This window comes from Halichoerus grypus, chromosome 12 (genome assembly GCF_964656455.1).
Source record: "Halichoerus grypus chromosome 12, mHalGry1.hap1.1, whole genome shotgun sequence".
Taxonomy (NCBI): domain Eukaryota; kingdom Metazoa; phylum Chordata; class Mammalia; order Carnivora; family Phocidae; genus Halichoerus; species Halichoerus grypus.
The window spans coordinates 32,704,051-32,731,608 of NC_135723.1; the positions used below are offsets into that span (position 1 = coordinate 32,704,051).

At 38.4% G+C, this 27,558-nt stretch overlaps 2 protein-coding genes across 7 annotated transcripts in view; one reads left to right on the forward strand and one right to left on the reverse strand.

Annotated features, from left to right (window-relative positions):
- Positions 1-21,682, forward strand: part of LOC144379563 (uncharacterized) — an 84,884-nt gene extending 63,202 nt beyond the window's left edge. For 2 of the 6 annotated variants that reach the window (XR_013442739.1, XR_013442742.1), the window contains 6 exons: positions 7,091-7,292; positions 8,223-8,533; positions 12,227-12,240; positions 14,165-14,273; positions 16,272-16,339; positions 21,370-21,682. Coding sequence is in view for 1 of the 6 variants with exons in the window: in XM_078059232.1 (XP_077915358.1) it covers positions 13,835-13,892; positions 14,165-14,273; positions 16,272-16,339; positions 21,370-21,443 (309 nt within the window). In the remaining 5 variants the exon portion in view is untranslated. Of the gene's footprint in view, positions 1-7,090; positions 7,293-8,222; positions 8,534-12,216; positions 12,241-13,695; positions 13,893-14,164; positions 14,274-16,271; positions 16,340-21,369 lie in introns of those variants that run through there. The other 4 variants (XR_013442740.1, XR_013442741.1, XR_013442743.1 and 1 more) reach the window with 4 other exon arrangements.
- STEAP4 (STEAP4 metalloreductase) lies at positions 242-24,763 on the reverse strand. Its single transcript, XM_036106268.2, has 5 exons — positions 24,677-24,763; positions 8,438-8,895; positions 7,067-7,594; positions 5,156-5,320; positions 242-3,196 (listed from the first exon to the last, which is right to left on the reverse strand). Exons 2-5 carry the CDS (start codon positions 8,891-8,893, stop codon positions 2,912-2,914), a joined length of 1,434 nt encoding a protein of 477 aa, XP_035962161.1. The 5' UTR covers positions 8,894-8,895; positions 24,677-24,763; the 3' UTR covers positions 242-2,911.
- Positions 24,764-27,558: the final 2,795 nt, after the last annotated feature.

Sequence of the window (27,558 nt, forward strand, 5' to 3'; positions counted from 1 at the left end):
AGGGTAAAAGTGAGACACAGAGGATATTGGAGTGCACCCACTGCTGAGCTCAAGCATATACTGCACGAAGCTGCAAATCTGTTTATATGCTTTTAAGCTCATGTACTGCCTCTCCTTTTCCTTATGCCTGAAGGGAGGTATTTTTACTTCCAGATACTGGAACTGCTGTGATTTAAAAGCTTTTAATCTTTTTTTTTTTGGAATGCTGATGAGTCAAAACGAATTAAACAAAACTGGAACATATTTTTAAAATAACATTTAATGAGTACAAATTTACAGAAGCAGTCATCCCTTACCATGGGGAGAACATACAAAAATAAAAGGTCTGTGAGCTTAAAAATTTTCCTAGAATACAGTGCAGTTTAGTCTAACTTTTTTTTATAGAGAACAGGTTGGACCTGTTAAAAGGAATACAGTTCAGTATTTCCATCTGTTCCAAACTCATTCTTTCCAACTGTAGGTAAACTGGAGGAGTCAGCTGTTAGGAGGATCAAGTTGGTTTGATGGTTTGGGGAGGAAGGATGGTGAGAGGGACAAGGGGAGGAAATTGGCTTCTCTGGTCCACTGGTGGGGCTTGGAGCCCCTGTGGTTGATGCTGAGGGTCAGGTTTGCCAAGGTATTGTTATACCAAAACCACTGGAGGTGTTCTTCAACTTCTGGCTGTGTGGATGGCTTCTATTAACTACCCAGGCAGAACATTTTTACTAGGTTATTAAAGTAGATTTTTACTCTAGATAGGCTTTTTTTTTTTTAACCTAGGTGTGGCATTTTCTATTTTTAGTGATGAACTGTGGCCCAGTAAAAACTCTTTACCAAAGAACATGGTTAACCCCAGAGACTTTCTTTACATCAGCCTGGGTAGTATTTAATTTTGAAGCAACCATTCTCTAGACAACAAGCAGGCTCCAACGCTGGCACATTTGGCCATTTTGCACAAAATGGAGTGGATGAGTAGTGACATTCTTCCTGTTTTTCCCACTGATGCTCTAGGGTCAGCACTATATACCACAGCTCTGCTCACAGTTTTCCAGGTTTTTTTGTACCCTTGCTTAGGTGGATCAAGGATAAATTAATGGAGCATGTGTTCTATGTACCTTCTCAGTGAACACAAACTGAGATAAAAACCAAAATTTATAAAAGGTATGATGAAACCAACACCCTCATCCAATGCCAATGATATTGACAAGGTCAATTTAGAAATAATTTGGCAATATATATCAAGTGCTATTAAGAGTTTCTTAATTTTGTAATCCCAATTCTTGCCAAGTATTCCAAGGAAATAATTTAAAATATGGAAAAAAGTATTAAGTGCTAAAATATTCTCTGAAATGTTATTTGTTTTAGTAAAAAAACAGATATAACCTATATGTTTAATTAGTGCAGTGGTTAAATAAAAGGCCATTTGATGTAATATATTGCAGCCACTAATAATATACATAAACCATGTAAGAGAACGAAGCCACTGATACATTAAGTGAAAAAGGAAGGATGTAAAATTGACTATACAGTATAGATGAAACTATTTTCAAAAAGTTTTGTAGAGAAATATTCTGGATGGTGGGTGATGTTTTAATATATTTTAATCATTTTGTATCACATAGAATATATGATAATAAAGGTTAAAAAAAAAAGAAAAATAGATGGCCTTTATAGAGCAGGCAGAAAAATGTCAATCTCAAGGCCTTTTGGTTATTTCAGTTTGTGGGAAGACGGTGCACGAGGCTCTTTCAGCTCCATGCATGAGCCAGGAAGGCTAATCCTGCTGAAGGTCATCTTGGAAATGGCAATATCAGCACAGGAAAAACAGAGAAAACCATCCTGCATTCCAGCAAAGATCTGAGAAAGAAGGATGTCTCATATTTCAGCTACTGTTCACACCTTTCTACCCTAAGATTTTACATAATTCTCTCTCATCTATGCCTTGGTCAAACTTATACTTTCATATTCATTTAATTTCACTGCTTAAAATTAAAATAAGCCCTGAAAAATTATAGAAGCTACTTTTTTATACTAGAAATCCATTTCATAAATGATTAGTATTGAACAATATTTGGAATATACTATTCACAAAGCATACCATAATACCTTAATCGTACAAACCTTGTATAGTGCAACTTTCCAAAATTTATTTAGCTTGCTATCTAAAATTCTGGCTTATTTCACCTTATTGTGCAAGGGCTTTTATCAACCCTTCCTTGCTTATTATATATTGAAAAAATCCAGTGGATATCTCTCAATTTGAACTCAATCTTCCCTACACGTATTCCTTGTAGAGGAAGAATCTTATGACAATGGTAATAGATTTGCATGTATTCAATCCATGGTTACTTCCCATCAATGGTGATATTTTTGTTGTGTTATAAAATAGTTCTCCACAGTACACATCCATGTTGGCAAAAGCAAAATCAAAGAGCACATTTAACTATAGAATTCACTATGGTGATACTTAGGATCTCCTTCATTTAAAAAGAACAGTAAGAAAAATTTTCATTCCTTTTACTTCATTTGTCCCCCTTTTTCAGACATACCTCAGAAAGCCTTTATCAGTGGCCACCATCTTACTGTTTTCTTTTTCATTGCACTCAGCCCTTGAACCAGAGAAGGAAGTTTCATGTATTTCCCCTGGATTTTGCAAGACATTAGGTCATGCATGTTGCCCATAACAAAAAAATGTTTTAGTGTGAAGCCACAAAACTCACTGTGACCTCAGCCCGCTGCCTCTGGGAAGAAGAGAAGCAGGAACCTACATAGGTTCATCACTAACCTGAGATTAAATGGTGTTCTATTCATATCTGTCAATTTCTCAAAGTCAGGCAACAGTTCCTTCTCTGTTAACAAACTTCAGGCCAAGGTGGGAGAAAAACGCTTTCTTAACTGTGCCCATTATGTAGTCTTCCCTAAATATACAATACTATAGTTGAGAGTCCAGGTAAATTGAGCTTTGCTTCAAATATTGTCCATTTGATGTCGGTTTTGAGTTCCTTTCCCAGCCCTGGCGGATTCGTGTAAGGGTCTTGTCTATACATGGCAGGATGAGGATGAACTTGATCACTAGCACGGTGCAGGGAATGATGAGCGCTATCACGTAGGCTGAAGGAAGATACCATCTGAGACTCGAAGGACTGAGGAATCTCTTTCCACCATACACCATGGTGTGGGCTGTGCACAAGATCAAGGTCAAATAACCCAGTTTGGACTATATAAGCAAGAAAAAAATATGTATACATTAACACTACATTTATATTTTATTTTATTTTATTTTATTTTATTTTTTTAAAGATTTTATTTATTTATTTACTTCAGAGAGAGAGAGAGAGAGAAACAGCATGAGAGCGGAGAGGGTCAGAGGGAGAAGCAGGCTCCCTGCTGAGCCGGGAGCCGGATGTGGGACTCGATCCCAGGACTCCGGGATCATGACCTGAGCCGAAGGCAGTCGCTTAACCAACTGAGCCACCCAGGCGCCCTACATTTATATTTTAAAGTGAAACACTCTAAGCCATGAAAGATATTTATTACCAACCACAAACCTTTGACATCTGAAATATTTAGAACACTCTGCTAAGTACTGGAGAAAGCATTAACCCTCCTTTGGGATGATAAATATTGCATTAAAAAAAAAAGATTGTGCTTACAAATGATATGTTGATTTCATCCTTCTAAAAATTTTTTATTCTTGAAGTATAGTTGGCATACAACGTTTTATTAGTTTCAGATGTACAACATCTTGATTCGACAATTCTATACATTTTGTACTGCTCACCACGATAAGTGTAGGCACCAGCTGTCACCATACAACATTATTCCAATATTATTGACTATATTCCCTGTGCTGTACCTCAGTTCCGAGGATGGGTGACATAGGTGAAGGGGATTAAGTGGTGGTTTCATTTTAACCTGGCTGGATGGGAAAGTTTGCTAAGAGTAAACTTTTTTGGGTTAGAATAAATAATATACCTTGGCTTCTTCCCCAGTGGTAAAACTTTTTCCTTGATCAAATTTTCTGGAGGCCAGAGATGAATAAGACACAGCATGTCCTCAAGAAGTACCACATTAGTTTATGTTACTGACTAGAAGCAGATGCTAGCTAATTTCTATTGCTATAAAGAACAATTAGCAAACTTTACTTTTGTTTGCTTGTTTTGGCCTAAATTCTAAAGCTCAATGTTTATTTCTGTCTTAATGTCTTTACTAAAGGTGTTAACATGAGAAAATGTTGACTGCATTTGTTCTCTGGGAGAAACTGCAAGACTTTTGAAATTTGAATAGTTTTATAAAATTCAAATCTGATTTCAGTTACTAATGGTCTTTTCTATTATTATACTGGTTCACAACAAGCATGCATCAGAATAATCTGGAAGACTTGTTAAAACACATTGTTGGGCCACACCTCCGGAGTTTCTGATTCGTTAAGTCTGGGGGGAGCCTGGGAACTTGTGTCTCTAGTAAGACCCCAGGTGATGCTGAGGTTCTAGGTACCACACTTTGAGTATTACTGGTCCATAAGAATAGTAACTAACTGCCTTTAGTGAGGTGTCTGGTGGTTGATATGTGGGAAACAGCAATTTTCCCTTTTATAGACCAGCACTGGGTCTGGTATGATAACAGTCTAACATAGCTTGCTTTGATGGTTTTAAACTTGAGTTTAATATATATATAATATATAAATATATATATATATATATAATATATATAATATATAATATATAATAAATAAATATATAAATATATATAAATATATATATATATTTAATATATGCCCTTTTGTATCAATATGTCCATATACTAAGGTTGATTGTCAGAGGTAGAAATTTTGTCTTTGGGTTTCTCTTCACGTTGTGCCTAGCACATCCCTACACACAAAGTTTAATAGTTGTTGGTATTTTTCACTCTCTACTCTTACCTGTGGCTCTAGGAGTAAGCAGTGATCTTGGCAAGTGATGCCCAGCTAGGAAACAAAACTATTATGGTATACCTTTTGGTACCAGAGTTTAGCATTTTCTCACTTGAACTTGGCTCAATTTCTATTTTTGTGACATTGCTAGGGAAGTGAAGGAGCAAGATGAAAATTTATGCATGGTATGAGAGAAAAATGAAAATATTTGTAAAGCCGGACTTATTTTGCAATATAAAGGAGATTAAATCTTGAAGTCCTTACCTGGACAAATCGGAACTCTCTCCAGTTGACCATGTTGCTAACTGATGGCAAGGAAGTGATTCCCAAGAGTACAAACAGGAAAAATCCAAGGATTCCCAAAGCTATGTACGAATCATTAAGCCAGGCAGTAGAGGTGCTAAATGGATCTTCTGTCTTGGCTTTTGCCTAAGAAAAATTATAAGCAATTTTTAAATATTACGTTTTTTACAAACTGCCCAAACTTTTAAGGGGACTGAAAAATACCTCTGCATGGTATATTTGCTCAAGATAAATTGTATGTATTTCTTAATAATCACTTGAAAAGGGACGCCTGGGTGGCTCAGTTGGTTAAGCGACTGCCTTCGGCTCAGGTCATGATCCTGGAGTCCTGGGATCGAGTCCCGCATCAGGCTCCCTGCTCGGCAGGGAGTCTGCTTCTCCCTCTGACCCTCCTCCCTCTCATGCTCTCTGTCTCTCATTCTCTCTCTCTCAAATAAATAAATAAAATCTTTAAAAAAAAAAATAATCACTTGAAAATAACTGTCGAGAAAAATACACTTGGAAATGATATTTCTTGGTAGAAAAAGTAATTGGTTCTGCTGGGACTTTATTATAATAGTTGACTCCTGGAGTTGTGTAGAAAGTTTTAATTGACCCTATAAATTCTAAAACAAAGTAAACATTTACTTAAACCTTCTTTACCATATGGCTTCTTGTTCCCCAAGTAAAACTTGATGTTCTCAAATGATTGTATCAGGATTCTGTTTTTCTGCTTTGTATGCTTATTCACAAACACAAAGTTTGGGTTCTTTCATGTTTATTTTTGTTGTAATATAGCATCAAGTCTGTCACACCACAGATTGAGAAAAATCAGGCCCTTCAAATGGAACTCTTACCTAAGAACTTCCCTTGTATTTTTTAGGGAAATAATGTAGAGAAATCCACAGAAGTACCATCAATGAGTTATCGACTCATAAACTTTGAGAGTGCAGTAAGATTGATCAAAACCAATTATTTCCAAACTAGAACGGATGGATAGCACTTCCTCTGGGACTGCTTTAAGACTGTCTGAGCTAATTCTCTCTGAATTTTTGGCTATGCAGAAAATAGTATTTGACATTTGCTCAGAATTGTTTAGTTTTCTAGTTCTTGAGGGCAGCTCTGTGCAAGTCAAACATTAATGAAGTTATAAGCACCCTTCTTCTTTTTTTTTTTTTTAAGATTTTATTATTTATTTATTTGAGAGACAGAATGAGATAGAGAGAGCATGAGAGGGTCAGAGGGAGAAGCAGACTCCCTGCCGAGCAGGGAGCCCGATGTGGGACTCGATCCCGGGACTCCAGGATCATGACCTGAGCCGAAGGCAGTCGCTTAACCAACTGAGCCACCCAGGCGCCCTATAAGCACCCTTCTGTGAATTTGTTTACCTTCCTGTGACACAGGTTTGAACAGCCCCCTTACTTAGAAGATGGTTGGTTTTGACTTCCAAAAGGAAGTAGCATGCATAAAAATAGAAGCTTGAAAACACATTGGTTTACACTTATTGACTGCACCCCTCCCCGAGGAATTCAAGTAAGTGTTATTAGGTTTCCTGAGCCCCCAGATCTGTCAGTTTGCCAGTATCCCAGTGAGTCCTGGGAATACACATCTGGATGCAAGTGAGCCCAGGAATCTAACTTTCATTCTCAATAGTTGTATAAGGTCTCAACTGAATTCATTAAAACAAACAAACAAACAAGCAATAAAAAACCAAACCAAACAAACAACAACAACAACAAAAGAGAAAACAACCAAAACCTGACAGGAGCTCTAGTACTTAAAAAATAAAGATGCTTAGGAGAGTGATTTTCTATAATTGTAAAATGGAATATGATGCAGCAAGATTTCTCTTTGATTTAAGACATTGGAGAATATAAATAAATAGAGATTTACCTGGGTAATGGTTCTGTTTTTCAGTGTCCATCGTACATAATAACGAATAGGAATTACAAGTGTGTAGAGGACATGAAGGAAGGCAAATCCCAGTGCTACTAAGCCAAGCTGCTTTCTGCAAAGCATCCAGTGGTCAAGCCAGTCTGGGAATCGGCGGTATTTTGTACCTCGGTACAGTTGCAGAATTGCAGCAATAACACCAGGGAGGTAAACCAAGGCAAGCAATGTAAGTGCTGCTATTGGAAAGATACGATTTGGAATGGAAATAGCCAAGCGAAATGTGCTATCTTTCTTGCCATTAACATAAGGGTAGATTATGTCTCTTATAATACAGTAGAAAAAGAAGAAGACACACAGAATAGCAGACAAATAGAAGGGGAACTTCCACATTGGAAATAGTTGCAGGGGGTAGTTTTCAATTTCTTTGGCTGCCATGAGAGATCCTTGATCCAGTGGAGTAAGTCCAAGAGTACGAACAATATCCATCACTCTTTGCTTGGCTTTGCTATCATTTCCGCAGACAAACACCTGGGTTGAGAATAATCAATTAATAAACAATTAAATAATACTTATTCTTTCTTTAATCATTACTTTGAAAATCTATGTAAGCACCATGCAGAACAGGGACATGCTTTTCAAACAAGGATGTAGAAGCAACGTGTTTTAAACTTGCACACATGTGCTGGATGGTTAAGTACCAGGGTTGAAGTTGAGAGTGGTTTTAAGCATATCAGACTGATAAAATAGGACTTGGTTCTCTACAGGGTGAATGGTTTGATTTTTCTTCTGTATTCGTGGGTGCTACATCAGTTATGGATTACTTTTAATTTCAATGAATAAATGGAACCAGTTTCATACAATGTAATGGGAATGGAAAGGATATCCATCAACAATCTAACTGTGTTATTTTTTAGTACTTACATGAGGCCTCTGGAGCCTGACAGCATTGGGTTCCATCAAACTAAAAGCTGAGGGTGCCAACAATGGGAAATAACTCACAACAATCGACTACTTTACTTGGTTAAACCCAAGAAAATTATCCACGGCACGTATTAGCAATCAGAAATGTTTAGTGGGTATTTTATTTTGGAATTCTATTTTGGCATCTTCGAGGTACGTGCACATTAAAACATTCACTTTTTTTTTTTTTTTTAAGATTTGATTTATTTATTTGAAAGAGAAGCAAGAGCGGGGAGGAGAGAGAGAAGCAGGCTCCCCGCTGAGCAGGGAGCCCGATGTGGGGCGGCTTGATCCCAGGACCCTGGGATCATGACCTGAGCCAAAGGCAGACACCTAACTGACTGAGCCACCCAAGTGCCCCAAAACATTCACTTCTTAAAGACTGAGTATAAATTAATCATTTAATCTTACCTGCCGATTTGCATCCAGTGCTCCGGACTGGAGAGCCCAGGCTGAGATGGTGTTAAATGCTTTGACTACGTGGGCTCCTGGCACCAACTGAGCAAGGTACTCTGCATTAGATTCTGGATACTGATTGATTTTGAGGTTGTTGCTGATGTCGACCAATATTTTTCCTTTGAGCACCTCAGTTAGTTCCTTGAGAAACTCATAATGCTCTCTGTGGACTGCTAGGATTATGATGTCTGATTTCTGGGCTGCTTCTGAATAGCTCAAGACCTCTGCACCGTTGGGCAGCAAACTGGACCTTAGCGGGTTTCTACTTCCAAAAACAATAGAGTAATCACACTGGAGCATTTTAAGTGCCAGTGATCTTCCAAAATCTCCAGTTCCAAAAATACATACAGTCTCTTGCTCTCCTGAAGAATTCATAGTAGAAGGAAATGCATCTGTAGAAGTTTTTTCCATGACTGAAAGATAATAACAGAAATAGCCAACAAAATATGAATGCTCAACATGGAAAAATTATTGTCGTATATATTCTCATATGTGTCTGATTGAACAAAATCACTGGTCAAAAACTTCTTCTGTTGGATAAAGAGATGCAGTGAAAAACCAGGACACTTATTGGTGGATGCTTTAAACCATGTGTTGCAATGATACTGTGTTTGTCCAACATTTAACAGTTCCAAGTGTTCTCAGAGCAAAATCTAGCAAAGAATGCACTAGTAATGAAACTGTAGAGCCATTTACTTATGTTTCATGATACAAAAAATCCTAAGTAAAACATTAGCAAACAGAATCCAGCAGCTTGTTAAGAGAAAATGCACATTGATCAAATGGGGATTATTCTAGGAATGTAAAGATGAGTTCTGTAAATTCAATATTAGAAAATCTGTTAATATAGCTTACCATATTAGAAGATCTAAGGAGAATAATATAGTCATATTTATGTATGCTAAATGGGCATATATTAAAATTTGACGTTTATTTTTGACTCGGTAAAAAAAAGGAACAGATAGGTATTTCCTTAACATACAAAGTATCTCTCTCAACCTAAAATCTAGTATCTAACTTAAAAGAAAATTACAAAAAAAAAAAAAATGACTAGAAACACTCCCAATAAAGTGATAAGCCAGACAGACCATAAGCCAGATGAACGTATCTGCTTTGACCAATTTAGTTATTATTGTTTGGAAATTCTAGCTAACACAACTAGACCACAGAAAAAAATTCGAGGTATAGAAATTCAAAAGGGGTTGTGAATGATGAAACTGTAGTCTTAGAAAACTCGAGAAAGTCAACTGAAGAAGTACCATACATATAAAATCAATCCAACATCTTGTTTAGGAAACCAATTAATATCAATATTCTTCACATATAAAAAAATTAGTTTGAAGATTTGATAGAAGGGGCCCTACTTAAAGCTGCAACAAAATAAGGAAAATATTTAGGAATAAATGTAACACAATAAGAAGACGGGTACAAGATCTATATGAAGAAAAATGTAAAATTCCCTTAAGACCCAGAGAAGATTTAAGTAAATGGAAAGGTACAGCATGTTCCTGGATGGGCAGGCTCAGCTTTATGCAGATGTCAGTTTTCTCTAATTTAATCTCTAAATTCTGAAAAACAAAGTAATGAATAGGGGGCTAGTTTTATTAAATATTTAAATATTATAAAGCTAAAATAATGAAATAATATAGCAGTGTCACAGGAATAGAAAATGTTCAGTGAAATAGAGTAAAAAATTCAGAAATTGACCTAAGCACATACGATAAAGATGTCATCTCAAGTCAGTGAGAAGAAGATGGATTATTCAGGAGCAAATATTGGGACAACTAAATAGCCAATTGGAAGAAAAAGTTGAATCTATACGTCATACTCCCCTCCAAGGTAAATTTTAAAATATATTAAAGATTTAAATTATGTATGTATGTATGTATCTATTTTAAGTAGCACTATAATAAAACTAGAAGGAACCATGGAGAATTCTTTTATGACTTTAGAGGGAAAAGGCCCTTTTCCTGTACCACAAATCCCTGAAACCATTAATGAATAAAGGGATAAATAAAAATACAAAGTATATCTCTCAACCTAAAATCTAATATCTAACTTAAAAGTAAAAATTATCATATATATTACATAAAACTGTGATTACGTAAAGATAAATGATACCTGCAAAGCAAGAAACCACTATAAGCAAAGTCAGAAGATCATCAACAAACAGCAAAAAATATTTTTAACTCCTAAAAATTAAAAAAAAAATTGCCCAATTGAAAATTGGGCAAAGGATAAAAGTTGACTTTCATCCTAAGGTGATATAACATAGTAAAAAAAAAATCTTAATCTTACCCAAAATAAAAGAAATGCAAGTTAAAACTAAACTGAAATACTGTTATAAAGCATGTGAGTTACTTTTTAAAAGCTTTTGAAATTTAAATTAAAAACAAACCAAATAAAAGTTCTCAAAGTTCCTACGGTCCAATAAAATAATTTAGGTTATTCTGAAGAATATTATTTTTCCTTTCAGTAATGAATTTTTCTCAAAAAATTATTTATTTTAAATAACATTTATTATTTACTGTAAATTTTCAGTTAACCTTTTCCTTTCTTTCTTTTCTTTTCTTGGTCTCTTTTGTTCAGTAACATATGCCCCGTGCTAACAAGAGCATGGACTATGATGGACTAGGCACTTCTTGACAAAATTTGTTGAGTGATGTTAGAAAGATGGAATGTAGGTGTTGGAGGGAGCTGTTTGCTCTGGGTGCCAGGCACAGTGTGGGGCACATAATGAAGAGGAAATTGAGTGATTAAAGTGTAACCACTGGGAAGAATAAGGGAGCAGGAGAGAAGTCGGGAAGATGTTGTAAAGACTACTTCTTTCACCCAAATGGGTTTAAAGTAACCCTCAGTGAATTTGCTGTGGAATTTTAAACCAGATGTAGTCACTCTTCAGTTCTTCCATGGTGGATTTCATGCTGATTGTAGAGCATAGGAAGCTTGCCCTTTTTAATGGGATGTTAGAAATTTGCCCTTTCCATTGTAGCCTACAGAAAATACCTATATTCTTACCTGAGCTTATCCAAAGGTGTGTACCTGTGTCACAAGCAGACCATTTAGAGCTTTGTAGGTCATCAGAAGTATGGAAGAAACGGACAGGAAATATAAGACTTCCCTGTACTTCCACAGAAACTCTTTGAATAATTGAATTAATCACCACAACTGAATCATTTTTAAAACTAGCTGGTGAGTGATATCCTGAACTGAGTCAGAGAAGGGCATGATATAGGGCCTCTCATATGGAAACATAGCTGGGCCTTAGGGAAATTTTTCGTAGCATCTGCAAATGCAAACTAGTTTAGCAATTTATATTATATTGGTTAGTTGCTAATCAGTAAACACCTACTTGTTAGAACTCAAACTCTCAAACTGGTGAATGATGCCTTGATTATTGTGAATGTGTTCAAAGAATGTTAGTTGGCTGACTATCCCCACACTTTTTATCCAGTGTTTTTCCCTCATATATTGTTTTTCTCTCTCTTACATTCAGATGAACATTTGCAAGCAAAATACAGATTTGATAAAGTTACCAGTGTTCTGTAATGAGATGGATGATATCTTTATTGACATATTTTCACTTGGATCATCTTAATCATTGCAAAGAGAGAGTGATTCCGGAGTCTGTTTTGACGATTTGGCCACTACCTTAATTTATTCTAACCTGTCATAAACTTTTTTTTTTTTTTAAATGGAGATATTCACTGAACAGCACTATTTTTTTGTCCCAGCTCTTACTAGCACTATCAGCTTGGGTAAGTTACACAAACTCTTGGTGTCTTAGTTTCATCATCTTTCAAATGAGAGATTGATAGTACCTACTTTTGAGACATTGTGAGGATTAAATGAATTAATGTATCTTTTTTTTTTCTTAGAGAGGGAGGGAGGGAAAGAGAGAGAGAGAGAGAGAAAGAGAGATGGTGCGGGACGGGGCAGGGGTGGGGAGGAGAGACTACCAAGCAAGCTCCACATCCAGGTGGAGCCCCATGAGGGGCTCGATCTCACAATCCTGAGATCATGACCTGAGCCAAAATCAAGAGTGAGATGCTTAACCGACTTAGCCACCCAGGTGCCCCATGAATTAATGTATCTTAAAACAGTTCTTGAGACATAGTTAAGTACTCAGTAAATTGGCTCTCATTAATAGATTATTCAAATAATCTAGTGATTTTCTAATTTTCCAATCTATTGATTACCTAATTAATGTAACCTTTATATAAATTCTATAAATTAGGGATTAATTATGCTTCTATAACTGATTATTGGAAATATATAAAATTTATCTGAAATAGCATTCAATAATTCTTAAGAAGTTTCTGCTTTTCCCACTTATTTCTTATAAATAAAACCATATATGAAATGGCTTTAGAACATATGAGTTTATCAAAACAGATGTATAAACAGCTCAAGTGTGAATTTCTCTCATTTGTAATTCTTACTCATTTTAACATTTCCCTCTTACAATGCAGCTTGGCAATCCAGTGTAACACACTTGGGCTGTTGTAGCAACCATTGAAATTATTTTCACTTTCTTAAACTTTCAGAGACATCACTGGACAAATTGTAGGTACAAAGACAGTAAGGAGATATTAAAATATCACTGATTGACTTAGAAAGAAATATAGTCATTCCATTGGGCAGTTATTTACTCCTTATCAAGTTATAGAAGTTCTAAGGTTGATAATGGTGTTTGCCACATCTTGAGCTCCTCTTCAAATCCTCCTGGTTCTATTTCCAGTTACCGGGTAGTAATGTTTCCAGTTACCGGGTAGTAATGGAGCTCTGCTGAACTTCCGCTGCCTAACAGAGGCTCACTTTGGGGACTCACATCTTCTATCTCTTGATTCTTGTCCTGAGGCTTCTCTGATACCTGAGCCTGCTTAGCGTTCAGGCATGTATGACCCATACGGCCACCATAGACCAATGGGGAACAGGACTCCATGAATCAGTGCTTACCCTTTCATCTTCTGGCACTCAGTTCTGACACGTTTTATGAGGCTCCTCAGAAAGCCCCAGTGGAATAGAGCACCATTCCTCTGTAGGGGTGCCAACTTAATGTTCTCTCCTGCGATCTTTCTCATGATGCTGGTTTATGTCCCATGCCCCTCACTCCTGCTCCTTGGAATCACTTCCTTGGTAAACCTTTGTCACCAGCTCTGCTTGCAAATCGACTCAGGATAATACAACATTTTGATTATTTTTTTTTCTAGAAAAAGAAAAATGATCAAACCTCAGGTTCCCATAACTGGGATGATGAAATAACATGTAAAAAATAAAAAGTTAGTAATTCTTTGGAAGAATTTCATTCTGAGCTCTTGGAAAAAATTCTAATAATAGGAGTTCATAAAAATGAGATGTATGCATAATCTAAACCACAAGGGAGATCAAGTTGAGGGTTCGTTTTACAGTAAGTACTATATAAAAAAGGAAGTTACGCCTATTTCAGACTATTTGTAATTCAAAATAGCTCCCATGTGTAAACATGGATTTTGGAAGTAGTAAGATTTCTTATGCAATGACTTAAAAAAAGTTTCCTAATCCTATTTTACTCTTAGATGTAGGAGGAAGGAATAAAGAAAATAAGAAAGGTGGTACACAGGAAGCAGAGTTATAGGGACAGGGGGGTTCAGAAGGTTAAAACATAACACGGTGATTTCTTTTTCCTGCTGCTCTTTACAGACCTCAGTTCTGTAACAGGAAACACAGCAAGAATACCCCTGGATCAGAAAATCTCCAGGACCGATTTTGCATCTCCCAGAGAGGCTCCTCCAGAGGACGGCCAAGATAGGTAAAGTGATGGCACCGGGTGTTCACATAGATTAGGAGATTGGTAACCAACAGCACAGATGCAAAGATGGTGAAGATGACTTTGAAGTGCCAGGGTAGCAGCTGCTAGAGAAGCATGTGTGCGTGTGTGCACGTGTGTGTGTGTGGCATAAGAGGGGGCATCAGGTGTGGGTCATGTAGATCCCACACCCTCGGTGTGCAGATCCCACCCCAGGCCTGGGGAACCTGAGGCGGCAGTCTTCTGGGATATTCCAACGAAGCCTCCCGTGAGGATGTTAGCGGTGGTCTGGCTTTTGTGGTTTACTTCTGTCACCTCCCAGAGGTCAGAAATTAGAGAGGCCCCGGCCACTCCCAGCTTAAGAGATTTCTAGCATATTAAAAACATGGAAATGTCCAAACAAGATAAGAAAAATTGTGTATTTTAAATGTTTGTACTTAACAAGTCAGTGCTACTAACAAAAGACTCATTTTATTTGAAATAATTATAGATTCACAGGAAGTCGTAAAGATAGTACAAAAGGTTCCTGTGCATCCTTCATTTGCTCTAATGGTTACATTGTACACAGCTATAGAGCGATATCAAAACTGGGAAACTGACATTGGTGTGATGTGTGCAGATAGTTGTATGTCATTTTATCCCATAGGTAGGTTCGTGGATCCACTGGGGCAATCAGGATACAGAACTACTCTGGCACCACCCCTTGATTGTCATACTTACCCCCCTCTCTGCTCTCCTAACCCCTGCAAACTATTTCTAAATCTATAATTTTGTCATTTGGGGAATATTTTATAAATGAAATCACACAAAATGTGACCTTTAAACAAAAATGGCTTTTTTTCACTTCACATAATGTCCTTGAGAGCCATCCAAGTTGGTACGCATATCAGTTGGTTCCTTTTTATTGTCGAATAGTGGTCCACTGTATGGATTTTTTCATTTGCTTATATGTTATCTATATGCCCTGTTTGGTGAAGAGTCATCTTGTCTTATGCCATTTTCTAGTTGGATTTTTGTTTTTTCACTGTTGAATTTTTATATATTCTAGATATGAGTTCTTTGTCAGATATGTGGTCTTCATATATTTCCTCCAGCTCTGTAGCTTGTATTTTCATCATCCTAATATGGTTATTGACAGAGAAGAAGTGTTTAATTTTGGTTAAATTTAATATATTGCTTTTTTCTTTTATGGATTGTGCTTTTCATTTCATATCTAGGAATTCTTCACCTAGCCTTTGGTCCTGAATATTTTCTCCTCAAAGCTTGATAGTTTTATATTTTACATTTAAATCCATTATCCATTTTGAGTTAATTTTTGTATAAAGTCTGAGGTCTAAGCCAAGTTCATTTTTTTTTTTTGCTTATGAATATCTAATTACTTCCCTATCAGTTGTTTAAAAGACCATCCTTCTTTCATTGAATTGCTTTTGTAACTTTGTCAAAAATCATTTGCCTGCACATGTGTGGCTCTATTTCTGGGCTCTCTATTCTGTTCCATTGATCAGTGTGTCTACCCTCTGCCAATTCTACCCAGTTTTGATGACTTAAAATTAGGTAGACTGATTCTTCCCACTTTATTATTTTTTTTAATTTTCAGAATTATTTTAAATATTCTAGGTCCTTTGCCTTTTAATACAAGTTTTAGGATAATCTTGTCCATAGCTATAAACAATTGTATATTTTAAATGCTTATACTTAACAAATCAATGATTTTTGGCATATTCCAAAAATACAAGCAACCTATTTGGTTTGTTTAGGAGATAATCACAGTCTGTATTATGATATTAATTCATGTTAAAGCATAATAGCAGTGTACAATTATCTGATAAAGATATACAAATCTAAAGTTGTATAATGGACTTACTTTCATCCTAAGCAGTATATTTCTGTATATGCATAGCCCTCATTTGGAGAATGCATCAAAATAAAATTTTAAAGTCTTTTGTGCATCAGCAACCAGAGGCAAATTGACCTTTCTCCCCTCTCTTTGCCCTGGAATAGATCCTATTCTTCATTGCTCTTTGTAAGAAGAACAGGAATCAACAACCCGAGGATGCCACTTCTAAAAGGTGGGCACTTTCTTGTCTTTCTTTTGGAAATAGGCCATTTGTTTCCCCTAAGGTTTTCACAGAGTGAAGAGGAAAATATGTAAATACTTATGAATGTAAGACCATTTGTAAAAATGGGAAGAGGAAGGAAAATCTCCCCCTCTCTCCCAGGTGCAGATAGACCTGAGAGGAAAAATTAACCTTCATGAACCCTCTTTTATCTTTTATTCTTTTTTTTTTTTAAAGATTTTATTTATTTATTTGACAGAGAGAGACACAGCGAGAGAGGGAACACAAGCAGGGGGAGTGGGAGAGGGAAAAGCAGGCTTCCTGCGGAGCAGGGAGCCCGATGCGGGGCTCGATCCCAGGACCCTGAGATCATGACCTGAGCCCAAGGCAGACGCTTAACAACTGAGCCACCCAGGCGCCTCTCTTTTATCTTCTATTCTGAGAAATTTATAGAAAATACAAATTAAAGTAAATTATTTTATATAAAAGTTCAATCTTAGTTATACACAGTATTATATTATTTGTTTTTTAGCTTACCCAATTTTACATATTTATACAAACTAAAAATGCAAAAAAAAGTTTCTCTAAAAAGGTTTGGAGGTAATCATGGAAAGAACTATAAAGACAAAACTATCATCACAACACAATTTTGGGTGATTGAAATAGTGTGTTGGGAGCCATAAAGAACTATAAGTACAAAGAAAGACCCATTTATAGAATTTGGTTTGGATTAGAATGTAGGGAGAGGAGCCATGAGGTGGTACAGACAGACAGACAGATGTCTCCCTGCCACTCTCCAGACTTTTGTTCGACCATCAAAGCAACTTCTTAGAATCACTACGGTTTATAAAATGCAAATACCACCACAAAGGTTTACACTAGAAACCAGTGGTTCTCAACCATGGTGCACATGAGAATCACATAGAGAACTTTTATAAAATATAGATGACCAAACTCTTGGAGAGTCTCAATCAACTGGTCTAGGATAGAGCCTGGGCATTTTTTTCCCCAAAAAAACTCCCTCAGATGATTCTACTGTTGAACCAAGATTGTGAGCCATGGCCTGTTAGCTTTCAGTTAATGTCCTGCTACAGTGGTTCTCTTCCCTGGTCACACATTAAATCAGCTAGGTAGATATTAAATGCTAGGGCACCCTCTGAGATTCTGAATCAGTTTGTCTGAGGTAGAGCCCAGACATCTGTATTTTAAAAAACAAAGAAAACAAACATACAAACTAACAACAACAAAAACCCCAACCCAAACAAGCAATCAATTCTAAGGAGCACCCAGGACTGAGAACCACTACAAATGAAAAAAGATAAGGCTATCTTTTTTGGAGACGGATGGTGGGGAAGGAAAAGGCAGAGAGAAAGCAGGGTGTTGATGAGGTTGTGAGGAGTTGCAGGAACATTTCACCTGTTTTACAACAACTTTTTCCACGAAATAGTCATTGGCTGAGTCTGAGAGGCGAGAATTCCTATTTTTATGAAAACCAGAGGTAAGAATGAGTGTGCAGGCCCCACAAAGAAGAGAATCAAGGGAGCCAGACTCAGGGCTTGGTATCAGAGTCAGGTAGGCTTTGCTCTGTAACCATCTCAAGGAAACCTTGACAAGTTGTTCTTCATGAGCCACAAAGTCCGTTGGATCAAATCCCCCCACCGATCTCCTAGGGTACTCCTGAATACTAACTCTCACATAGGGCCACGCATTCCTTCATTAACATTTGGATGGAATCATTATTAAAGATATTTCCCACTTAAGAATTCAGCTTTGAATTCTGAAACGATTGTTCGTCCAAGATGTTGAATTCTTCCGCAGGTAGTATCCCCACTGGACGCGTACATTTCTACTGGGGTTGTAGCACACACAATCCAGTGATCTGCCTTGGCCCTTTCTGGGGAGTTAGAATAAAAATAACACTTTTAAACACTATAAGATGTGACGCAGTTTTTCATTTTAATTTGAGGCCTATAAACAGGGATTTTTTTTTTTTTAGTCCTTCCTTCTGTTTTATTATTCCTTCTGAATTTCAACCTGAAAGCCCTACATGACTTGACAACATATTTGTAATGAGCTGAATGAAGCCCATCCATCAAATATTTCCTTTCATCACAAGGCATAGGGGCAGGAGGGAGTTCTGCAATGGTGCCAGTCTTTTTGTGATTAGAACATTTGTTTTAATATATCCCAGGGACAAATGGAAGCAAAAATATTTTTAAAAATTTAAAACCTTCCACTAACACATGAACCCATCCAATTTATTCATTGAGCTATTTCTGTATTTAGTGAGATCAAGGTTCTTCAGGGAAAGCAAGCATATTCACATTTAAGCCCATATCCTTTTCTGACAGGTATATATTATTGCAGCAAAATCAGAAGACCTTGGCTTAAAAAGATCTCTGATTGCAGCTTATGAAAAATGTAACATGTCTATAATCAATGGATTTTTCTACTAATTGTTTTCTTTTTTGACATTCAGTCTTCAGTGTCTATATGTTATTTGAAAATATAATAGTGTATTTCTTATTTTAGCCTCTGTATTAGAAGTACCTCTGTTAGTAATAGTCACAGACTAACATATCCAGCATCTAAATAACTAACCCACTGCAGGTTGGTTGCTGAAAAATTGATAAATTATTTCGGTTGTTTTGTAAGAAAATGTTATTTATCTTATAGCAACCAAGTTTACTGATGATTTGTTTTTATGCTAGGCAATAGAATAATACAAAAGGAAACAGTAGTCTTAACTTGTATGGTTTGATCAAGTCACAAGAGCATAACTAAATCTAACATTCACATTTATGTTCTATAGGGATATATACTTCCTCAGGAATTGCTAATAACTAGAACTAGCTTTGGCCTGTGCTATAACTACAGCGGTTCTGTTAGTAACATTTCACTATCACCCAATGGATTACCAAGACAGCAAAGAGATGCAGATCTCTGTTATCTATCTTAATTGTATTTTAAGAGAAAAATTACTTATTTTTAATTTAAGTTCTTCGTGAAATTCTAGTTCATTCAAAAATCTTATTAATACAAGTTTTCGCATTTAGATCTCAGCTGCATCTGTTGAGATAAATGAGGATTGTATTATGATTCCCTGGCCAAGAATTTTATCATGTAGGTTCATTATCCACTGACGAGGCTAGTTAGTTCATTTGATTAAAGCCTGGGGCTCATGACAACAAGGTCAGGAGTTCAGTCTAGTCTGAGTTAATTTGCTTTGACCTCTATTTACCTTCTAAATACTGAACAACTTCGTAGGAATCTGTAGTTCACCAAAGATTCAGCATCAGGACAGAACCTGGACTGCCACCATCAGAAAAACAACTCTATCTCACTGATTAGGTGGCATTTGGCTTGTACACACTACACGAGCATTTGCTTATTGGATAATTTGGTGATTGCAACAACCCACTTAATATTTAGTGTCAGTTAGTGGGTTTTGCTTTTTTTAGGATTACTGTGGCCAGAGATATTTAGCAAGAGATTTGATCATTTCCATTTTTTTGTATTGAAGATTTTATTGATTTATTTGAGAAAGTAAGAGAGAGAGCACTCGAGAGAGACCACGAGCAGGGGGGAGGGGCAGAGGGAGAAGGAGATGCAGACTCCCCAGTGAGCAGGGAGCCCTACTTGGGGCTCGATCCCAGGACCTGGAGATGGTGACCTGAGCCTAAGGCAGACTTAACCGACTGAGCCACCCAGGTGCCCCTGATCATTTCAATTTTGAATGAACTTTGTTTCAGTAAATTTCCTATGAATAGTCATTTATCTTCATATTGAGGCCACTGAGAATTATATGAATATTGATAATTGCCAAATTAGTTTAGGGGTAGAGGAATTTTGCTGTGGATCTGATCCCACTTTGAAGTCCCTGCTGATGGAACTCCATTCTGCTTCATATTATCTATCTTCTTACCGTTTTTTAGAAATCTTCTGGGGCTGGGGCACCTGGGTGGCTCAGTTGGTTGAGTGTCCAACTCTTGGTTTCCGCTTGGGTCATGACCTCAGGGTCATGAGATCAAGCCTTCGCCTACCCCCTGCCCACCCCCCTTGGGCTCTGTGCTCAGCGTGGAGTCTGCTTGAGATTCTCTTCCTCTTCCTCTGCCCCTCCCCTGGCTCTCGAGTGCATGTGTTTTCTCTCTCTCAAATAAATAAATAAATCGAAAAAAAAAAAAAAAAAGAAAGAAATCTCCTGGGAGTGATTTACACATTCTTAGGAATATAGTCTCCTTCATCTTTGGGGTATCATTTTCTTCTATTTCTAAGCTGGCTGTGAGAGGCAAGGACTCCCCAGTGGCCATAATGCCTCTAATGTTTGCCAAGACTGATCAGCTTGAGCTTCAGGGCAGGATCTGGCCTTGCAGCCTCTCCTTGTCTTACCCCAGGGGACAAAGTGCTCTTAAAACTCCCTCCCCCTTCCTTCTGTTATACTCTGATACACAAGCACGAGAGCTGTGCTAGTTTAAAGTATTTTTTTTAAGAGACAGCTCCTTGTTTTAAATTCCTTGGCTTTCAATCTCAGCTCTTTTCAATGGTATGGCTAGAGACTGGCTTGCCAGGTGAGGGCTTGAACTCAGCCATGGGTGGGAGTTTCCATGCCACAGAAATCAGCAAATGCTACAAATCAGGACTTTTTTTTTTTTTCCTTAGAGAGCCACTTACCAGCACTCCACTGGCTCTTTCCCTCCCTCTCACCCTCTCTCTCCAAGAATGGCACGTGACCAGGGAAATGGGAAAATAATTTGGCTGATAGGATAATACATTTTTCCAGTCCTGTCTGCACCTTAGACCTAAATCTCTTTCCTTAGGGGCCTCCCTTCTCAGAAGGCTCCTAGGCTTTAATGAAAACAGGGTCTGTGTTGGCCCCCTCTTACCCCAGCAAAGGGCCTACACCCTCTCCACCCCACACATGGAATGAACACAGTGCTGGCTGGGAATCTGATTCTTCTAGACTCCTGCTTCCCTCAGGGAGATAGAGACAGGGGCCTCTTTGTGTACTACCATCCCCAAACACATACCTTCCCATTTTCCAGATATGCCTCAAGAATGCACAACTGGAGATCACAGTCTGGGAAAAACAGAGGCAACTGGCACCTTTCATCATTAACTGAATTGAACCGTTTGCCAACCTGCGAACTGCTTTCTCCTCAACATCCTTTCCTTTCCTATGAAGAAATAACTGGGAGCATAATCATTTTTTTTTTTTTTTGTATAAGAATGACTTGCTATAACTTAATTCTTTTGAACTGTTCATAGGTTTTGTAGCTTATGCCATGCTTTCAGGTATTAAAGAAGGGCTAACGTGTTTTACTTAAGTTAAACTAATTAAAACCGTTAAAAATTCAATATTCCAATTTTCATGACCTCAGTCAAATGCCTTAATCGTATTATATCACTCTTTAAAATGAATTAGACTCTAAAGTATTATAGTTACAGTTTTTTTTATGAAACTTACCCAGTATAGCAACATAATAAGGTTACTAAAATTAAGGTTAATGAGAAGAAACACCAAGGTTCCTGCAATTTCTTCCTTCTTTTTAAAAATACTTACAATAATTCACACTATTTATTTTATATGTACTGTACAGTACACAGCAAGTTCATGCTTCTTCTCAAATGGCAAGTAGTCGAAATCTGGACACTTTGACCTTAAGTAGTACAGTACACGGGGCATCCAGGCTCATAACCTGCTACAGCCATAAGGGTTCACATATTCCAAAAATCAAAATCAGTTTGATCAATGTCTTGGTAGGGTTTCATGTTTTCAGTAGACTTTTTGAACAGACTCTCTGTGCCAGGTGCTGTGCTGTGCTCCAGTCTTGGGGACGATGTAGACACAGAATCAAACTGCTATAATGTGATGTGTAAGGACCCATGCACAGGAAGGCGCACCGTGAACCCCATGTTAAAGAATGGGCAATAATTTACCTGGGAGACAGGACAAGAAAATGTACTAAAGTATGTTTTCTTATCATGCATTGTTTTAAGCATTAATTATCCTTTAGTTACTTACTTGGCTTTATTCCTTCCAGGACTGATTTCTTGTCAACAAAAAAACAAGTGTTAGTTCAGATCATTTTGGAAATGTCCTAAAAGTCATTCAAATTATCTTGAGTAGGTTTAACACATCATGCAGAACTGTTCAGAAAGTCTTCATCATTAACTAATGACTCATTTTCTTTGGATTTACAAAGAACAGAGCTTTGTAATAGGTGACTTCAGAGCTCTTATATTTGTAAAGTCTTATTTCTGTTATTTCTGGAGGAACTATAACTTCAAAAAAACCCTCCCACCCAGAAAACTACATATTCATAGCCTGTGTAGAATCTTACAGTAAGAATTATAGGTAGATGTGGGTGTAGGCACTTAGCAAATAACCTCCTTCTTGGAGGACAACCCAGAGGAAACGAGCTACAAGGTACCCTAGCAAGTCTTCAAGTTTGAAGGGTGATTATGTACATATATTTGACCATAGCTTATTAGCCTTCTTAAGATTTTAAAAGGAAATGATTTTTAAACAGCAGTTGACAAAAGATCCAACTGACTTAGAAGCAGATGGTGAGGATCATGAAACATTGGATTGTTTTTCTGTGGGAGACTGCAGAATCAGCTACTTGGGAGACTTTAAAAGGAGAATTTATGTCCTTTTAATAATGGCATTAACAATGGTAGAGTGACTAGGGGTGGTCCTTCAGGGGACAGGGAAGAGCAGAGTGCCCAGGGTTGCTTCCATTTTGAAATTCTATGACATATGAATCTATTTTTCTTAAAACTGTTCAGAACAAGGCGCAAGGCCCTGGGTTTTCAATTTATTAACAGGCTTATACAAATTTATTTGGTTACGTCTAACAACAGTTAGCAAGCTTAAGCAAGGCGGAAGTCTGGAAATTATTCTCAAGTTAGGGGACACATCTTGTACACATCGGTTTCTGAACCTGAAGTTTCTATGTGAACTTCAGCAGGACCATAAATGTTGCCGATGGAGAAAGTGCTATGACCCAATTTCTCTGTACACATGTACCATTTACTTTACAACCTCGAAGCCTGATAAATAGGGGAAAGCTCCATCCCATTTTCTGGGTTGGCAATGTTTGCCATGCAGGTAGGATACATGCAGGTGGAATTTCATCCTGTGCTAAATCACAGCATTCTGAAAAACTCGGGGCCTTACAAAAGGCCATATCTCAAAAAAGTTACTGCTTCAAATAAATGTGCCATTTTATAAAAATTACACCTACTGTATCAGAAAAAATGTTCTTTCATGTGAGTGACATTTATATGACTGCCATTTATAGGGAATAGGACATTCTCACATAGCACGACTGAAGAATGGGTTTGAAAGCTGAGAATATTCTCTGAATGATAAATGTGGTAGAAGTCTAAGATACTTGGGTGGGAAGAGATGCTCCACAACTGGGTAGTATCCCTATAAAAATGAAACTTGCATTATTATGAAGAAAGCAATTACTTAGTTATGCTTATTGCATTAATGAGATTTTCAATAGATTTCAAACCAGCAAGCGTCTTTGGTCATGGATTTTCACCTTGTTAGAGTTAGAGTGTTGGACTTTGTGGATCATCTGGTCCAGTAGCCTTTTATTTTACATATGTGGAAACGGAGGCTGAGGTGGTGAGCTGCTAGTTAGAACTAGGAGTAGAATTCTCCAACTTCCCTCCCCTATTCTCCATCCAATTCACCTTCATTACACCGGTCATCTTTTTAAAAAGTTCCTACATTACCATCAGGAGGGAAAAAAAAAAACTTTCTAGCTGCCTCTGGACAAACAGGGAAACCAGGCTATGTTTATTCTTCACAATAAATTACATTTCAAACAATATTTCTCTGGAAAAGCAATCGCGAAATTACAGAAGGAAATTTAAATCAAGGTCAAGGACCGAAGTGGTTGCAGGTCTCAGGACAAATTTCAGCTCTTGGTGAAGATCTGAGACTGCGGAGATTGCCAAAACCACATTCTTCCAGGCTCCCTTCTCGGTGAGCGTCACAAGATTGCTCTCGTCCAGAAGTAAGGTACAGAGAGGAATACAAACCCTAAGTCTTCCACCTTCGGGTTTCTCTGCACCCTCGGGAAGGGATGAAAGATAAAACTCCAGGAAGCTAGATGCTTGCTGAATTGCTTAACTGATCGCGCGACACTCTTGGATGGCCTTTCCTGGAGAGGGGCGCGGGGGCGCGGCGGGGAGTTTGCCTGCACCTCCTTGCCGGTGCGAGCTGGCGGGGGAGTGAGGTCCTGGAAGCGGGGGTCAAGCTGGGCTGAAGCGGATAAGGCAGCGGGGCAGCGTGGCGAAAGGTACGAGGCAATAGCCGGCGACGGGACCCACCTGCTGGGAAGCGCTTGGGAGGCGAGGCGGCCACCGTCAGCTGCAGCTCCGCTCAGGGCTGCGGGTGGTGCCTCTCGAGAGTATAAGAGGCCGGAGAGAGCGGAGGGGAGGGCCCGCTAGATTTCGCAAGATAAGCGGTGAAGAAAGCGTTTCCAGGAAGAGTTCAAACCGGGAATCCCGGGCAACTGGAAGAACCAGAACTTCCGGCGCTCTACCGCGGCGGTTGCGGCAGATGTTGCTGAATGGTATCAGCCTGCGGGAGTTTTCAAGGGTTTTCCCCAGAGTCCTTGGAATCTGTGTATTCCAGGCAGATGGAAGTTTAGAGAGGCTGAGGAGGATACGTCTCCTGAAGGAGCCAGACAGCTCTGAGTGGCTGCGAAAACACTACCTGGTCTAGGCTTCGAGGCATTTCTCCAGTTGCCATTTTGTCTCAGTTCAGCCTAAGAGTTTGACATCTTTCCCCCTCTGTCTGGAAGCCTTGGGTTCTCTTGGGGCCCATAGCTGGTGATCTTGAATTTGGAGGTTTTAATTTAGGTAGATTAAATCGTTCAAAAGAAACAAGCCAAAGGAAAGGGAGGGATGATGACGCAGATACCTTATTGTTGATATATATCTATATAATATTGAATAATAATATATATAATTATGCAATTGGATTGATATGTCTTTCTGTATAGGAGGAGCTCAAAAGCTATAGCTATAAGGGGTTTAAAGATTTAATTCATCATGATAACCTATGGGGCAAAGCACCCCTGCACTCTCAAACTCTGCAGTTTAGAACCTGGAGTCCTCCCAGTCTGGCTCTTGCCCAGCCATCTGGTCTTAAGTTCCATGGCATACTTGCTAAGACCCAGATGTTCAGCCACATGGAGGCCTGTTCCCAGCACTTTTGAGCCAACCCTTCCTTTGCCTGAATTGCAGCTCTCCCCAGAGTATCTTGTGGCGTTAGCTCAGACCTCACATCTTCCAAGAAGACTTCTCTGAGCCTGTCCTTGCAATTAAACTTTCCTTTCTCAGTACAGTGTAGTTGATACTTCCAATACAGCAGTTAGGACGGTTTGCCTCTTGAGAAAGTTATTGTGTCTGTATGTCCTCTCCTGGACTGCAAGCTCGGGGGCTGACACCCTATCCTTTTCAGCCTGGGATTCTCCACCACACCTAGCACAGTGCTTTGCTTATAATAGGTACTCAGTATTTATAGCACTCATTAATAAACCTACTGTCAATTATATTTTGTAAAAGGTTCATCTGATAGTATTCTTTGGACGAGGAAGAACTTAAAAAGGTATTCATTGATGTTATAGCATCAATTTTTCCAGCTTGAAGACTGACAAGGTGAGAGAAAGGGGTGCAACTAGGAAAGAAGGCCTCCTGGTGTGTCCCTTAGAGGCCTCATGGTTGAGCATCAGGGTTTGGGTGACTTGCTCCTGGGCTAGCATCTGGCTTTAAGCCTTGTGGGCACAGAAACTTGATTCTTAGCACACTGAACTTGACATTTACAACCAGAATGCTGATCTGTTAGTTGTCAATGGAATATAAAGGAAATAATTACTGTGAAAATACAGTTGCTGAGGGCACCGAACGTTCTAGCCATCACATTCTTCCCCTGGAGACATGTCCTGAGGAAGCCATTTGATGCAGAAATCTGCTCTATAAGTGGGGGAGTGAGTTATCAGATCCCAAGGTTGCTGGCATCTAGCCATCCACCACTGACACCGTGGTGACGTATCTGCCACCAGGAGCATGGAGCTGGGTCTACGGACCAGGTCACTCTGGTTTCTCGGTGGTGTTTGGATCCATAATGAGTCGACATATGGACAATCATATTCCCAAATGCAGCCTCCAACTAATAACAGAATCATTGCTTTTTATACTTATTTTCAGGTGGGCAAAAAATTTGAAAACCCGATTTTTATGAGAAGCAGATATATTTCAGTTATGTAAGCTCTTTTCTTTGCCAAAGGCAACCAGAGTCCCAGAAAGGGAAGATGAAATTACTAGAATATGAAGGATAGAAGATATTGTCTTTATTAGTACTAAACTTAAGAGGTGCTTGATTTATTTATCTTGCGGTTTAAAGATTGTTTTTTCCTTTGGTCCTAGGAGGGACACAAAATTCATAACTCTCCTAGTCTTTCCTTAAACCCTTACTGTCAGGAAAATTAAACTTTCAAAGATGCCAGCAACCTGAAGACCCAAGGCTTTGCTGTTGGCAGAATTCATCCTTCTCCTGAAAGCTTATCATCAGAACTCCAGGTAAGCCTTCCCAGATGTTTCGCACACCCCAAGCATTCCTGTTTAGAAATGTCCATGTTTACTCTGCCCTGAGTCTCTTCTCCCATGTCCTCCCTTGCCAGCCTGCTCTCTCCATTTCTCTATGTGGCAGAACTTGGGAAAATTGATGAAGTAGGCCTAGTGCCAGTATTAAATGATTGAATGAAAGTATGCCTTTAACCTTGTATCTCCTTTTCTTTGTCGTTTTTCTCCTCTTAAGGGGCCGTTTTCTGTACAGGTCTCGACCACTCCTCCCTCTTCCCCAAGGCCTTTCCTTACAGTGTATCACACATTATCAAGGGGGCTGGCTCGAGAGGTGACTGACTTAATAGTCTACAGTTAGCATGTATTTGGGAAACTCTTGTTGACCTAAACATTTGCCCTCTAGCTGTTTTTGAAAAACAAAACAAAACTGAAGCATTCCTGGAGATGTCTGGCTTATCCAAAGAAATAAATCTCTAATGGAGGGGGGGATGGATTTCAGGCACTCTGGGAGATATTTTTGAATATGGGTATAATGAGTATTTTGTCTTTTGCTTGCCTAGCATCCAAGGTCAGGACTAGGGTGAGATGAATGGGGAGCCTAGGGCACAACATTTGAGGAGGGG

Coding starts and splice junctions, on each gene's coding strand:
- STEAP4 (XM_036106268.2), bottom strand. CDS start 8,893: ATGGAAAAAACTTCTACAGATGCATTTCCTTCTACTATGAATTCTTCA. Junction 7,595..8,437: donor CACTGGATGCAAATCGGCAG/GTAAGATTAAAT, acceptor TTCTCAACCCAG/GTGTTTGTCTGCGGAAATGA. Junction 5,321..7,066: donor AAAACAGAACCATTACCCAG/GTAAATCTCTAT, acceptor AATTTTTCTTAG/GCAAAAGCCAAGACAGAAGA.